General features: G+C 34.7%; 1 protein-coding gene across 1 annotated transcript; it reads right to left on the reverse strand.

Annotated features, from left to right (window-relative positions):
* Positions 1 to 11289: 11289 nt before the first annotated feature.
* LOC140176499 (uncharacterized) lies at positions 11290 to 16195 on the reverse strand. The gene is made up of 5 exons (XM_072208036.1): positions 14638 to 16195; positions 14163 to 14496; positions 12514 to 14084; positions 11804 to 12153; positions 11290 to 11740 (listed from the first exon to the last, which is right to left on the reverse strand). The coding sequence occupies exons 1-5, from the start codon at positions 15726 to 15728 to the stop codon at positions 11508 to 11510; spliced, it is 3579 nt and encodes a 1192-aa protein (XP_072064137.1). The 5' UTR covers positions 15729 to 16195; the 3' UTR covers positions 11290 to 11507.
* Between the last annotated feature and the right edge of the window lie 485 nt (positions 16196 to 16680).

Raw genomic sequence — 16680 nt, forward strand, 5'->3', positions numbered from 1 at the left:
GTTCAGTGGGTTGTGGCATTCTAATTGACTTGTTTAATATACACATGCTTGTAGTTGTTGATGTATTGAATGAGTTTTGTTTAGGACAATTTACATTAGATGCAACTCTTTGACTTTGATAAGCCATACTACTGTAATAGTATTTTTGTTGATTGAAAGCTGATGATTATTTATTAGCCACATGATCATTTTTTGGTTCGGTAGCCATTTTTTTTTCGGTTCTGTGCATGAGGGAGTTTCGGTTCGGTTGGTTATGGCATTCTAATTGACTTGTTTAACATACACATGGTTGTGGTTGTTGATGTATTGAATGAGTTTTGTTTAGGACAATTTACATTAGAGACAACTCTTTGACTTTGATAAGCCATACTACTGTAATAGTATTTTTGTTGATTGAAAGCTGATCATCATTTATTGACCACATGAACATTTTTCGGTTTGGTAGCCTTTTTGATTTCGTTTCTGTGCATGAGATATTTTCGGTTCGGTGGGTTGTGGCATTCTAATTGACTTGTTTAATATACAAATGCTTGTAGTTATTAATGTATTGAATGAGATAGTTTTAGGACAATTTAAATTAGAGACAACTCTTTCACTTTGATAAGCCATACTACTATAATAGAATTTTTGTTGATTGAAAGCTGATAATCATTTATTTACCACATGAAGATTTTTCGGTTCGGTAGCCTTTTTGATTTTGGTTCTGTGCATGAAGGATTTTCTGTTCGGTGGGTTGTGGCATTCTAATTGACTTGTTTAACATACACATGCTTATGGTTGTTGATGTATTGAATGTGTTTTATTTAGGACAATTTAAATTAGAGACAACTCTTTGACTTTGGTAAGCCATACTACTGTAATAGTATTTTTGTTGATTGAAAGCTGATCATCATTTATTGACCACGTGAACATTTTTCGGTTCGGTAGCCTTTTTGATTTCGTTTTTGTGCATGAGGAATTTTCGGTTCGGTGGGTTGTGGCATTCTAATTGACTTGTTTAATACACACATGCTTGGAGTTGTTGATGTATTGAATGAGTTTTGTTTAGGACAATTTACATTAGATGCAACTCTTTCACTTTGATATGCCATACTACTGTAATAGTATTTTTGTTGATTAAAAGCAGATCATTATTTATTAGCCACATGATCATTTTTCGGTTCGGTAGCCATTTTTTTTTTTGGTTCTGTGCATGAGAGAGTTTCAGTTCGGTGGGTTGTGTGATTCTAATTGACATCTTTAATGTACACATGCTTGTGGTTGTTGATGTATTGAATGAGTTTTGCTTGGGACAATTTACATTAGAGACAACTCTTTCACTTTGATAAGCCATACTACTGTAATAGTATTTTTGTTGATTGAAAGCTTATCATCATTTATTGACCACATGAACATTTTTCGATTTGGTAGACTTTTTGATTTCGTTTCTGTGCATGACGAATTTTCGGTTCGGTGGGTTGTGGCATTCTAATTGACTTGTTTAATATACATATGCTTGTAGTTATTGATGTATTGAATGAGTTAGTATTAGGACAATTTAAATTAGAGACAACTCTTTCACTTTGATAAGCCATACTACTGTAATAGTATTTTTGTTGATTGAAAGTAGATCATCATTTATTGACCTCATGAACATTTTTCGGTTCGGTAGATTTTTTGATTTCGTTTCTGTCATGAGGAATTTTCGGTTTGGGGGGTTGTGGCATTCTAATTGACTTGTTTAACATACACATACTTGTAGTTGTGGATATATTGAATGAGTTTTGTTTAGGACAATTTACATTAGAGACAACTTTTTCACTTTGATAAGCCAAACTACTGTAATAGTATTTTTGTTGATTGAAAGCTGATCATCATTTATTAACCACATGATCATTTTTCGTTTCGGTAGCCATTTTTTTCGGTTCTGTGCATGAGGGAGTTTCGGTTCGGTGGGTTGTGGCATTCTAATTGACTTGTTTAACATTCACATGCATGTGGTTGTTGATGTATTGAATGAGTTTTGTTTAGGACAATTTACATTAGAGACAACTCTTTCACTTTGATAAGCCATACTACTGTAATAGTATTTTTGTTTATTGAAAGCTGATCATCATTTATTAACCACATGAACATTTTTCGGTTCGGTAGCATTTTTTATTTCGGTTCTGTGTATGAGGGATTTTCGGTTCGGCGGGTTGTGGCATTCTAATTGACTTGTTTAACATACACATGCTTGTAGTTGTTAATGTATTAAATGAGTTTTGTTTAGGACAGTTTACATTAGAGACAACTCTTTCTCTTTGATAAGCCATACTATTGTAATAGTATTTTTGTTGATTGAAAGATGATCATCCTTTATTAACCACATGAACATTTTTCGGTTTGGTAGCCTTTTTGATCTTGGTTCTGTGCATGAGGGAGTTTCGGTTCGGTAGGTTGTGGCATTCTAATTTACTTGTTTAATATACACATGCTTGTGGTTGTTGATGTATTGAATAAGTTTTATTTAGGGAAAGTTACATTAGAAACAACTCTTTTACTTTGACAAGCCATACTACTGTAATAGTATTTTTGTTGATTGAAAGCTGATAATCATTTATTTATCACATGAAGATTTTTCGGTTCGGTAGCCTTTTTGATTTTGGTTCCGTGCATGAAGGATTTTCAGTTCGGTGGGTTGTGGCATTCTAATTGACTTGTTTAACATACACATGCTTATGGTTGTTGATGTATTGAATGTGTTTTATTTAGGACAATTTAAATTAGAGACAAACTCTTTGACTTTGATAAGCCATACTACTGTAAAAGTATTTTTGTTGATTGAAAGCTGATCATCATTTATTGACCACATGAACATTTTTCGGTTCGGTAGCCTTTTTGATTTCGTTTCTGTGCATGAGGAATTTTCGGTTGGGTGGGTTGTGGCATTCTAATTGACTTGTTTAATATACACATGCTTGTAGTTGTTGATGTATTGAATGAGTTTTGTTTAGGACAATTTACATCAGAGACAAATCTTTGACTTTGATATGCCATACTACTGTAATAGTATTTTTGTTGATTGAAAGCTGATCATTATTTATAAGCCACATGTTCATTTTTCGGTTCGGTAGCCATTTTTTTTTGTTCTGTGCATGAGGGAGTTTCGGTTCGGTGGGTTGTGGCATTCTAATTGACTTGTTTAACATACACATACTTGTGGTTGTTGATGTATTGAATGAGTTTTGTTTAGGACAATTTACATTAAAGACAACTCTTTCACTTTGATAAGCCATACTACTGTAATAGTATTTTTGTTGATTGAAAGTTGATCATCATTTATTGACCACATGAATATTTTTCGGTTTTTGGTAGCCTTTTTGATTTCGTTTCTGTGCATGAGAGATTTTCGGTTTGGTGGGTTGTGGCATTCTAATTGACTTGTTTAATATACACATGCTTGTAGTTATTGATGTATTGATTGAGTTTGTTTTAGGACAATTTAAATTAGAGACAACTCTTTCACTATGATAAGCCATACTACTATAATAGTATTTTTGTTGATTGAAAGCTGATCATCATTTATTGACCTCATGAACATTTTTCGGTTCGGTAGCTTTTTTGATTTCGTTTCTGTGCATGAGGGATTTTCGGTTCGGTGGGTTGTGGCATTCTAATTGACTTATTTAACATACACAAACTTGTAGTTGTTGATATATTGAATGAGTTTTGTTTAGGAGAATTTACATTAGAGATAACTCTTTCACTTTGATAAGCCATACTACTATAATAGTATTTTTGTTGATTGAAAGCTGATGAACATTTATTAACCACATGATCATTTTTCGGTTCGGTAGCCTTTTTTATTTCAGTTCTGTGCATGAGGGAGTTTCGGTTTGGTGGGTTGTGGCATTCAAATTGACTTGTTTAACATACATATACTTGTGGTTGTTGATGTATTGAATGAGTTTTGTTTAGTACAATTTATATTAGAGACGACTCTTTCACTTTAATAAGCCATACTACTGTAATAGTATTTTTGTTGATTGAAAGCTGATCATCATTTATTAACCACATGATCATTTTTTAGTTCGGTAGCCTTTTTTATTTTGATTCTGTGCTTGAGGGAGTTTCGGTTCGGTGGGTTGTGGCATTCTAATTGACTTGTTTAACATTCACATGCTTGTGGTTGTTGATGTATTGAATGAGTTTTGTTTAGGTCAATTTACATTAGAGACAACTCTTTCACTTTGATAAGCCATACTACTGTAATAGTATTTTTGTTGATTGAAAGCTGATAATTATTTATTAACCACATGAATATTTTTCGGTTCGGTAGCCTTTTTTATTTCGGTTCTGTGCATGAGGGAGTTTCGGTTCGATGGGTTGTGGCATTCTAATTGACTTGTTTAACATACAGATGCTTGTGGTTGTTGATGTTTAGGACAAGTTACATTAGAAACAACTCTTTCACTTTGATAAGCCATACTACTGTAATAGTATTTTAGTTGATTGAAAGCTGATAATCATTTATTTACCACATGAAGATTTTTCGGTTCGGTAGCCTTTTTTATTTTGGTACTGTGCATGAAGTATTTTTGGTTCGGTGGGTTGTGGCATTCTAATTGACTTGTTTAACATACACATGATTGTGGTTATTGATGTATTGAATGAAATATTGACCAAAATATTTTTTTAAAGCAAAACGCAACAAGAAAATGGCAACAATAAAGGAGAAGGCACAATATAACGTAAGTATATTAAATATATTTATCCACTTTCATTTGAATAATATCTATTTTATATTATAAATATATCCTCACATTCTGATTTAAAACTTGCAGAAAACTCACTATTGCAGATGCCAAACAAAGGCAATAGCGACAGTGTACAAGGAAATGGGTCAAGAAAAGAGAGATATTGTGGAAGCAATGGGATTTGGTGGTCTGGAACATGTGCCAGAATTGAACGTCTCTAATACACTGCTGATAGAATTGAGTGATCAGTTTGATATAGAGAGAGGATGCTTGAAAATAAAACAGGGGACAATAAATATAACTCTTCGAAAAGTAGCAGCTGCCCTCGGTATAACCAATGGAGGTAATACATTTTCCAATTACTGCTTATTTTCAGTTTATTGGTGTCCGGATAATCAAACTGACCGTTTTTGTCTTATTTTTGCTATTAAAATATTGTAGAGAATCTTTTTCTTGAAAAGGTTGATTACAACAAGCTGAATCCAACAGACAAGGAAATATTTGACAATGTCAAAAATATTTCCTTGGCAACTTTGGCAAAGAATGTGCTGGATATGAGTGTAGAAGGGGAGGAGAACCAGAAAAATTCAAGAGGACTTTTGTTGTCTTCATACAAAAGTACTTCTTGCTCCCCACAACGGTAAGTGTGGCCTCCCCAATCCACAAGTCATCGATTTATCATGTGGACAACCTTAAGGGAATGGGATTGGGCAAAGCATATTCTCAACTTCTTAATGAAAGGAGTTGAAAACAAGAGAGAGGGGAAGAAACAGTCTGTTGATGGCTGTGTTTTTGTCTTAATGTTGATATACTTCCATAAAACAAAGTTCTCCCACTCATTTGCACCTGATTCTCCCCTGCACCATGGGTGGCCTATTGGACAAAGGAAAAGATCATTGAACGGATTTCATCCAAAACAACACAACCATTGGTAAGTACTATACTAAAAATCCCCGAAAAATTAGCTTGCTTTTAGGTTATAATTAAATTATTTGTCCTACTTGCAATTGTTAGTTTTGTTCATTTGAATGTTTCTGAATTAAGAAACATTTTTCTTGATGAATAAATAGTTGTCATGTACTATTCACCATATGAATATTTTTCGGTTTGGTAGGATTACTTTATTCGGTTCACCGAATTGTTAAATTGTTATTTTGATGATTAATTAATTGAGACCTTGTTTCTGTTTTAGGGACTTCTGTACAAAAAGAAAAAAAACAAAGAAAAAACAAAAACAAGTAACTTGGAGAAAAAAGAAAAAGAAAATAAAATAAAAAAGAAAAAAACATAGTAAGTTTAATTTTCATATCAATTTTATTTAATTTGTATTTGCTTAAATTAGTTCTTATGTATTGCATAGAAGAAGAAATAAAAAAAACCACAAAAAAAGAAAACAACCATTGAAGGTGGTTAAAAAACACACCAAAAAAACAAAGCATGTGCCAAGCGAATCTGAAAACGATTAAGTATTTTTGTTGATTGCATATATATCTATTTTCGGTTTGGTGGCCTTCTAGGATTCGGTTTAGCAGTTTAACGTATTTCAGTTCGGTGTTATCTTTGGGTTTGGTTGACTTCATCATTAGTGTCTTATCTCCGGTATAAATTCAATGTGTTTATCTGTTTTACAGAGAAAATGAAACTGAGAAAACATCCATAATAAAAAGAAAAAAAAAAAAACCAAAAAGAGTGGCAAAAACACCAACCCAACCTGAGAATGAGTAAGTTTCTCGAATCATATTTTCTTTTACTGATACTTACATTTTAGGTTTCTTGATATTTTATGAACTTTCAGAACTGAACAAGAAAAAGACAATGCTGCCGAAAAAAGAAAACAAGCATTGGAGATAATAAGAGAGAAAAGATCAAAGAAAAGAAATGATGGAGCTCAGTCAATAAACATTGCTCCGGATCAGTTTGACTCTCCACAGGGACAAAATGATTTCTCTCAGACGTAAGATTCAGTTTATTATTCCTGAATTCTTTTTCTTACTTGGCTTACTTTTGCTACAACCTTTTCTAATTCCTCTAGATTCAATTACTAATATTTATTTATATTGCTTAGTGTGCCAACTATAAATATTGATAGTGAGCAAGTTTTATAGATAAAAGGAAGCTCTACACTTTCTGTAGATGCTGCAAGCAATATCAGGTAAATTGGTTCACTGCATATTGTATTTTCGGTTCGGTGGTTGCCCAAAAATAAATTTATTGTCTTTCTAGACCTCTACTTTTAATCTTGGTTTTTAATTTTAATTTATTATTTTTTTTAGAAAAAATACCCCGAAAACCCCGATCAAATATTTTAGAAAAAAGAAAATCTTCCCAAGAAAGACGTCTAAAACTGCACAAGTGTAAGTTAAAAATATTTATGTTACTCTTTTAAATTTAGTTAATAATTTTTGTTTAATTAATCAAAAGAAAATTGCGTTTAAATTTCACTAGAGCTACACCTGAATCTGAAGTACAAATCGTTGAGTTTCAACAACAAACTCGTTCTGAACCTTTGGAAGTGTGAGTGTTTCAATGTGCAAATTCCTATTTTTCAAAACAAATTCTAATTATTCTAATTATTCAACATTAACTTTATTTTTGTTTACATCCTCTTGCATTGTCTCTTCCAAGTTCAGTTCAGGAAGAGTTGATGAAGGATGACTTCATGTATGTCCCTCCACAAGAAGAAACACAACAAACATCTAATAATGAGTAAGTTAATAAATATTTATTCACCACATGAATCTTGTTCAATGTGTACTGCTTATAAATGGTTTAATTATGGTTTAGTTGAAACCAAAAATGAGTTCAATCTGTTCTTGTCTTTGGACTCTCTTCTGCTTATTACAACTGCCCTTAAGAAGCTGAAAAGTAAGGTGTTACAGTATCTCTTACGAGTTCTGTAATTGAAGACTTAATGAAAGATGACTATGTGTATGAAGTTTCTAATGAAGAGTAAGTTTCACATAAAAATTCTTTTTATTAATTTTAGTGGTTGTTATTGAACTGTTTTCTATTTAATGCAACAGCCCTGCAAAAGAACAAGAACAAAAAGCCCAAGAACCAACGGTGCAACAAGAATCAGAACAAGAAGCACCTGTTAATGTATAAGCATTAAATTCTTTAATATCACTTTTGTTTAATATAATTTCGGTTCACTGTAAGTTTTGGTTTTGGTTCAGTATAAGTATAGTTTTCAGTTCACTATAATGATTAGTGTAATTTCTGTAAAATATCTCTTGTTAAATATGATAATAATTTGGGATAATTATAGAAATCTTTACTGTTTAATGCAATAGCCCTGCAAAAGAACAAGAACAACAAGCCCAAGAACCACCAGTGCAACAAGAATCAGAACAAGAAGCACCTGCTAATGTGTAAGCATTAAATTCTTTAATATCACTTTTGTTTAATATAATTTCGGTTCATTGTACGTTTGGGTTTTGGTTCAGTATAGGTTTGGTTTTCGGTTCACTATAATGATTAGTGTAATTTCTGTTAAATATCATTGTTAAATATGATAATAGTTTGGGATAATTATAGAAATGTTTACTGTTTAATGAAGCAGACCTCTGGAACATCCCTGCGAAGAACCAACAGAGCAACAATCCAAACAAGAAGCAACTGTTGATGTGTAAGATTTACTGCTTATATAAATATCGATAATGTTTACTGCTTATACATGGTTTAATTATGGTTCGGTTGAAACCAGAAATGAATTCAATGTGTTGTTGTCTTTGGACTCTGTTTTGTTTTTTGTAGCTGCCCTCCAGAACCCAACAAGCAGGGTGTTACGGGGTCTATTACAAGCTCTGTTATTGAACAGTTTTTCAAGGATGCCGATGTCTATCAAGTTACTGATGAAGAACAATCCAAAGAACTTCCGGTGGCATGGCAATCAGAAAAAGAAACTCTAATCTTGTCATCATTTGACAGGTATGTTACTTGATTTTCTTTAATATCATTTTTGTTTAATATCATTTCGGTTTACTGTTAATTTAAATTTGGGTTCACTACTTGTTTGGATTTCGGTTCACTATATTGATTAAATATCATTTTTGTTTAATATCATTGTTAAATATCTATCATCCTATAGTGCTGCTAAACCTAGGGAAAGGGAATATGAAAGGCCTTCCTTTAGCCTTGGGATAAGTCCACCAGCATCTCAACCAACTCAGGTCTCTCAAGAGAGTGATTCACAGCTTGACATCCTGGCAGAGGCGGTAATAGATGCTAGAGTGGAAGCAGCATTAAAATATGCTGAAGGAACATCTTCAGAACCAACATTACTAGCAGCTCAAGTTTACAGAACTCCGCAGAAAAAGACAAAAATAACGAACGAGCTGATTGAAAAGTGTTATCATTGGATGACACATGTAAAACAGATAAAAGATAGTACCAATGAATATGAACAATTATTTGTCTTGAAACATGAGGGACACTACGAGGGATTAAGAGAATATTTCACGTCTCTAAAGTCCGAAGAACAAGTGCATGCCATGGTAAAATCCTTTGCCAATTGCATTAACATCAATAATTTTTTTAAACACTCTTATATAGTATGTCTCATAAATTTTCATCCTGTAGGTGGTTAGTATACACAGCTTGATTCTGAACGAAATAAAAACTAAACAGTATCAAGAACAAATATACATTGTGCCGATGGATATTGTAGTAAGTAAATTTCTTATTCATTGCTTATTACTTTTCGGTTAAGTGAGAATGTTAATATTGGTTCACCTGATTCTTATGTCTTCTTTTGAGTACTTTTGGATTAAGAAAATTTTTCTCTTGAAGATCGAATGTTTTTCGTGTTTTATTCAGCATATAATTTTTGTTCGGTTCGGTGAAATATGATTTAACTGATGTTGATTTTGTAGAATTTTATCGTGGGAACGTATCGCGACAAGTACTATGATAAGGACACAAAAAAAGTCCACAGTTTTAATATTCAGCAGTATGACCACCACTGGCAGATAATTTTTATATAGATGTAGAGCTTTTTCGTTAATAATATTGTATCATATTAGTTTTTATTGTATCATATTAATTTTTATGCGGATTATCATAAGACAAAACTGGTCAAGTAGAGCAAAAATTTTTCCCAACCTACCACATTGCCATCCCTAGTATGACCCTACAATTCAAAACATATTCACTGGATTTATTTTTTGAAATTTTGAAAACATGTCATCAAATAAAAGCAAGTCACGGAAGAATTTAATGTGGTGATCAATACGTACAACTTCACATCATCACATAAAGTGCCACTTAGATTTACCTACTTAATTGCTTTATTAGGATTTCTGGCAAGGGCTTATTCTGCCACCTATCTCAGGTGGACCTCAAGTCAATAATTGTCTAGCGCTCTGACAAGGATATGGCTAACAGAAGTGGTGGTCAAGGGGAAGGGGTTCAAAGGAATGATGAATTCAACGACGATGAAGTAGTCCATTTTGGAGAAGATATTGTAGCTAAAAATATCCAATCTTACAACCGAAACTTAATTGGCAAGATTTTGGCAGATAGGAGGTTTAGTGTGGAAATAATAGAGGCGGCAATAGGAGCAATATGGTCTCACTCAGAATTGAAGGATTTAAGGTGATGGATTTGGGGGATAATGTGTTCCAATTCTTCTTTGATAACAAAGTGGATCTAATCCGGATCGAAAGAGGAGGTCCCTGGCTATTTAAGAATTATATCTTCAACTTGAGGAGATGGAGGGCAGAGGAAGAGGGAAACTTTTTGAAATTAACCCTAGTTCCAATATGGATCCAATTATGGGGGATCCTTGAGCACTATAAAACCAAGGAACTAGGGAGGAGAATTGCAGGGAGTTTTAGAGAGGTACTGAATGTAGATTTTTTTGCAGTAAGAGGAAGAAAGACCAGAATAATTAAGGCTCATGTCATGCTTGATGCTACGAAATCAATCAAAAGAGACCTTAAAATTTCTAGTCCAAACAAAAAAAATTGTAGAATTGGCTGTCAAATATGAATGATTGGGGTGCTTTTACAACTACTGTGGCCACTTAGGTCATGAGCAGTGATGATCTAACAGGATGCTTTAAGATTCGGTCAATGGTGATTTGAAAGAGGAAAAGTGGGGAATTTGATTGAAGGCAGAACAAGTTGGGCGAAGGATAGCTGATGAAAAGGAAGAGATGAACCCGATCAAACTATTAAGTGAGACCTTTGCAAAGGATAAGACTCAACGTCAAATACCTGTTAGTCTATTGGGCAGCTTTGCTAATTTATCGATGAAGGAGAGTGAGGGAAAAGAAGTTATGGAGAAAGACAGCAACCATACTGATAAATTGGTGGGTAAATAGGGACAGGTAGGAGAAGGAAGTAAAGAAACTCTAGGAGAGAATACTTTATCAGAAATTAATGATAATGATGTGCTTGCAATCACGTATAATGAAAGAGAGATGGTGATACGGAACGTAATCCAGGATAAGATGGAAGATCAAAGAAAGGGACTCCTCTACCTCAATTTGATTTCCTAATGCAACAGTTAAGGGAATCACTCTACCTCACCTGTTCACACTCAAGTTTCTCAAAGAAACTCAAAGAAAATTTCATTCATCAAAATTAAGAAAAAAAATGGCTACCAGGGTTTAGAGGGTTTTTATACCTCTTAAATTTAAATCCCTAACTCATAAGTTCACTAGAATAAAATATGGGCCAAATCATAATTGGGCCTAAAACAAACAAATAACAAAAATAAAATAAACATAGAATAAATTCTAAGAAAGTGATGTCTCTTTTAATTCATCTTGACTAATGAGAGTCTTCAATGCATCTTGTAAAATAGTAAGACGTGTGGCTTTTGATAATCGTTAATCATTGTCTTGCCCAATTCTTGATGCATCTCCTGAACACATGATTTAGCCATGTTTGCAAAACCTTCTTTTATTCTCTTAGTTGTTGCTCTTGTAATTGGACCAATTGGCATATGACAGTTCTCAGTTTGTTCCATAGGGCTCGTATCATTCCCTCCCTCCTGAAAAAGATTCGTCCTCGAATCTGCATCACAAGCAAAAGGAGATAGGTCAGAGACATTAAAAGTAGCTGATACATTATACTCACCTGGAAGGTCAATCTTGTAAGCATTGTCATTGACCCTTTCGAGCACTTGAAATGGACCATCACCCCTAGGGTCTAACTTGGATTTTCTTTGAGTAGGAAATCTCTCTTTCCTCAAATGAACCCATACCCAGTCACCAGGTTCAAAGATAAGTTGTCTTCGACCTTTATTCACCCGTTGGGCTATCAACTTATTTTTCTGTTCAAGCGATTCACGTGCTTTCAAGTGCATTGCTTTAACCTTTTCAACTTTACCTTCTGCATCCAAGCTAACAATATCACTCAAAGGCAAAGGTAATAAGTCCAAAACAGTTAAAGGATTAAAACCATAAACAAGTTCAAAAGGAGAAAACCCAGTAGAAGAATGAGTAGTTCTATTATAAGCAAACTCAATAAAAGGTAAACAATCTTCCCAAGTTTTCAAATTCTTACCAACAACAGCACGTAATAAGGTCCCTACTGTTCTATTTACTACTTCAGTTTGACCATCAGTTTGAGGATGACAAGTAGTAGAGTATAATAATTTTGTGCCTAATTTACCCCATAAAACTTTCCAAAAATGACTCAAAAATTTGACGTCACGATCAGAAACAATAGTTTGGGGAACACCATGCAAACGCACAACCTCTCGAAAGAATAGATCAGCAATATTTGTTGCATCATCAGTTTTATGGCATGCAATAAAATGAGCCATTTTACTAAATCTGTCTACCACAACAAAAATGCTATCTCGACCTTTTCTTGTTCGAGGCAAACCAAGAACAAAATCCATAGAGATATCAACCCACGGATGCATAGGAACAGGTAAAGGGGCATACAAACCATGTGGTAAAGACTTAGATTTAGCCTGTTTACATGCAACACACTTAGCACAAAATTTTTCAACATCTCTACGCATGCGGGGCCAGTAAAAATGTTCAGATAATACATCCAATGTCTTATGCACACCAAAATGACCCATCAAACCCCCATTATGTGATTCAAGAACAAGTAAGTCCCTCATAGAACAAGCAAGCACACAAATTCTATTACCACGAAACAGAAACCCTTCATGTCTATAAAATTTGTTAAATGCACTATGTTCACAAGAGGCATAAATAGCAGAAAAGTCAGAATCAGTGACATACAACTCCTTTAAAAACTCAAAGCCCAATAACTTAGAGGTAAGTGTAGTAATCAAAGCATACCTCCGAGATAAAGCATCAGCAACGACATTATCTTTACCTTGTTTAAAGGCAATAACATAGGGAAATGTTTCAATAAATTTCACCCATTTAGCATGTCTTTTATCAAGCTTACCTTGTCCTTTTAAGTGCTTCAAAGATTCATGATCCGTGTGAATCACAAACTCCTTAGGTAAGAGGTAGTGTTGCCAAACCTCTAAAGCCCGAACCAAAGCATATAATTCTTTGTCATATGTTGAATATTTACGCTGAGCTAAATTCAACTTTTCACTGAAGAAGGCAATGGCTCGTTTTTCCTGCATTAAAACAGCACCTATACCAATCCCAGAAGCATCACATTCAATTTCAAAGGTTTTATCAAAGTTAGGTAAAATAAGAATAGGAGCAGAACACAAACAGTCTTTTAGGGTATGAAATGCAATGTCTTGTTCCCTTTCCCATTTAAATCCAACATCCTTTTTTATGACCTCTGTGAGAGGCGCAGCAATGGTAGAAAAATTTTTCACAAATCTTCTATAAAACCCAGCTAACCCATGAAAACTTCGTACCTCAGAAGCATTCTTAGGCGTTGGCCATTCACGAATAGCCTTTACCTTTTCCTCATCAACTTCAATTCCACTCGCACTCACAACAAAACCAAGAAATATAACTCGATCAATACAAAAAGTGCACTTTTTAAGATTAGCATATAATTTCTCTTGTCGAAACACTTCCAAAACAGCTGAAACATGTGACAAGTGGTCATCCAAACAAGTGCTATAAATGAGAATATCATCAAAATAAACAACAACAAATTTACCCAAAAAGTCTCGCAAAACATGGTTCATCAGACGCATAAAAGTACTAGGGGCATTAGTTAACCCAAAAGGCATTACTAACCACTCATATAACCCATGTTTTGTTTTAAATGCAGTTTTCCATTCATCCCCTGGGTTCATTCTAATTTGATGATACCCACTTTTTAAATCAATTTTAGTGAATATGCATGCACCATATAACTCATCAAGCATGTCATCTAACCTAGGGATAGGATAACGATACTTTACCGTAATTTTATTGACTGCGCGACAATCCACACACATTCGCCAAGTACCATCCTTCTTTGGAACCAACAAAACTGGTACAGCACATGGACTCATACTCTCCCGGATGTGACCTTTGGCTAATAACTCCTCTACTTGCCTTTGAAGTTCCTTTGTCTCTTCAGGATTACTCCTATAGGCTGGTCTATTAGGAATGCTAGCACCAGGAATAAAATCAATTTGGTGCTCAATCCCACGTAATGGAGGCAAACCACGTGGTACGTCAGTAGGGAAGACATCGGCAAATGCCTGCAACAAAGAGACAAAGCTATTTGGCAAATTTGGGTTAAGGTCAGTGTCAGAGAATAAAGTATCCCTAAACCGAACCAGAAACAAAGCTTTCTTGCCTATTAAAGCACTCTTTAAATCTCTCTCTTTTGCAAAGAAACACAATTTGCTCTCAACTTTTTTAATTTTTTTTGTATTTGTACTACTCTCATGACATGGACTCTTTTCTTTCTTTTCACTCACCTTTGGGCCTTTTGCTATATTCTTTTCACTCATAGCCTCTTTTCTCTCAGATTTTTCTGTTATCTCACATCCCATGTTCCCCTCGGTATCCTGTTGAAGCTTCAACTGGTCAAGGTAAACCTCCTTAGGTGATAAAGGAGCAAGAGTGATCTTGCGACCATTAAAATCAAAGGAGAATCGATTTGTATAACCATCATGAAATGCTCGACGGTCGAACTGCCAAGGTCGCCCCAATAATAAATGACAAGCTTGCATTGGCACCACATCACACAATGCCTCATCAACATACTTGCCAACAGAGAATGCAATTGTCACCTGTTTGTCAACCTTGATCTCTCCACTGTCATTCAACCACTGCAACGTATATGGTTTAGGATGTCGAACACATGTCAAACCCAATTTCTCCACCATAAGTGTACTAGCCACATTAGTCCAACTCCCGCCATCAATAATTAAACTACACACTTTTCCACCCACCAAGCATCTAGTGTGAAAAAGATTGTGGCGTTGCTCTAGACTTTCTTCTTTCACCTGTAAATTCAAAGCACGTCTAACAACAAGAGATTCACCATGGACTGCATACTCAACATCACCATCAGAACAATCCTCCAAAGATGGCATGCTATTATGATCAGAGTCATCACCACGATCAGAATCAGACACAATATCATCTCCTCTAATAACCATCAATCTCCTATTTGGGCAATCACTAGCATAATGACCCATACCATGACACTTGAAGCATTTAATATCTCGATGTCTAGAAGTAGCAGAAGAAGAGTTAGAATTACCTTTCTTCTTCGTAGCATCAAGCAATGCATTGGATTCAACACCCTTAGTCTTTGTTGTGTCAGCACTACGAGACTCCCACTTTGGATTAGCATGCGATAATCCTCTTGGTGCTCTTCTTTGTTGTTGCCTCTCCACCTTCATTGCCATACTGACCAAATCATCTATCTCCACATAATGATGTAACTCCACCACATCAGCAATTGCTCTATTCAAACCACCCACAAATCGTGCCATAGTAACCTCAGTGTCCTCTTCTATGTTGGCAGTAATCATAAGCATTTCCATTTCCTTATGGTAGTCTTCAACGGACTTGGAGCCTTGAGTCAGTCGATGTAACTTCTGATGCACTTCCCTGTAGTAGTACGAAGGCACAAATCGTTTCTTCATGAGGCGCTTCATAAGATCCCAAGACTCTATAGGGTGATCATCATTCCGCCGTCGTGTCTTCACTAGTTCATCCCACTAAAGCAAGGCATAGTCAGAGAATGCAACTGCTGCCAAACGAACCTTCTTTGCCTCAGAGTAATTATGGCAAGCAAAAATTCTTTCCACCTTACGTTCCCACTCCAAATAAACTTCAGGATCATTTCTCCCTTTGAATGATGGTATTTGCATCTTGATGGCGTTGATATTGCTATCTTGACTTTTATGTCGAGGTGTTATAACCCCATCAGAGTCATCATCAGAAGGTACATGATTCTGACGCCGATTCCGGAAAGGTCCTTGTTTAGCAATCTTGGATAGTGTCTGTGTCACCTCTTGCTTCCATGCTTCCAATTTAGTCAAGCGATTAGTTAAGTGTTGAATGGCCCTTTGCATCAACTCCATGTCAACTACAGTATCTTCAGAATGAGCTGCCATAACAATGAACCTGTAACAAAAATATTATAAAAGGACCTCACAAGCACTCGCTCACGTGTTTCACTCAAAGATGGACACTCGTGTTTATTCTCAAAATTGGCTTTTACCCTCTATTGAACTTACTACTCTTGCCTTTTACTACTCTTGAATCTCTTTGACTGTTGCACTTTAGAAAGCAAATAAAAATAAAAGATAGAGAAAATCCGACGCAACGATAAGAGGAAAAGATGGATAGAATAATAAAAGGGACAAAGACACAAAAGACAAAAGATAAGAATAATAATAATTAAAAAAAATAAAAATAATAAGAATAAGAATAATAATAATAACGTACGTAATGATTTTTTTTTTTTGAGATTGTTGCTTTGTTTTGTTTTTTTTTTTTGTTTTTTTTTTGTTTTTTTTTTTAAGAACACAACGCTTTTTTTTTTTTGCTTGAGTGCTACTGTGTAAACTTCAAAGTATGTACTCTCAAGTATGTACTCTTTTT

Source organism: Arachis hypogaea, chromosome 11 (assembly GCF_003086295.3).
Source record: "Arachis hypogaea cultivar Tifrunner chromosome 11, arahy.Tifrunner.gnm2.J5K5, whole genome shotgun sequence".
Taxonomy (NCBI): domain Eukaryota; kingdom Viridiplantae; phylum Streptophyta; class Magnoliopsida; order Fabales; family Fabaceae; genus Arachis; species Arachis hypogaea.

Excerpts from the sequence above, each read along its gene's own strand:
- LOC140176499 (XM_072208036.1), bottom strand. The coding sequence starts at position 15,728 with ATGAAGCGCCTCATGAAGAAACGATTTGTGCCTTCGTACTACTACAGG. Across the intron at positions 14,497-14,637 it reads GTTTACCTTGACCAGTTGAA|TACAAATACAAAAAAAATTA; the intron begins GCTTCAACAGGA and ends TCATGAGAGTAG. Across the intron at positions 12,154-12,513 it reads CGAGATAGCATTTTTGTTGT|GTTTTCTCCTTTTGAACTTG; the intron begins GGTAGACAGATT and ends TTCTTCTACTGG.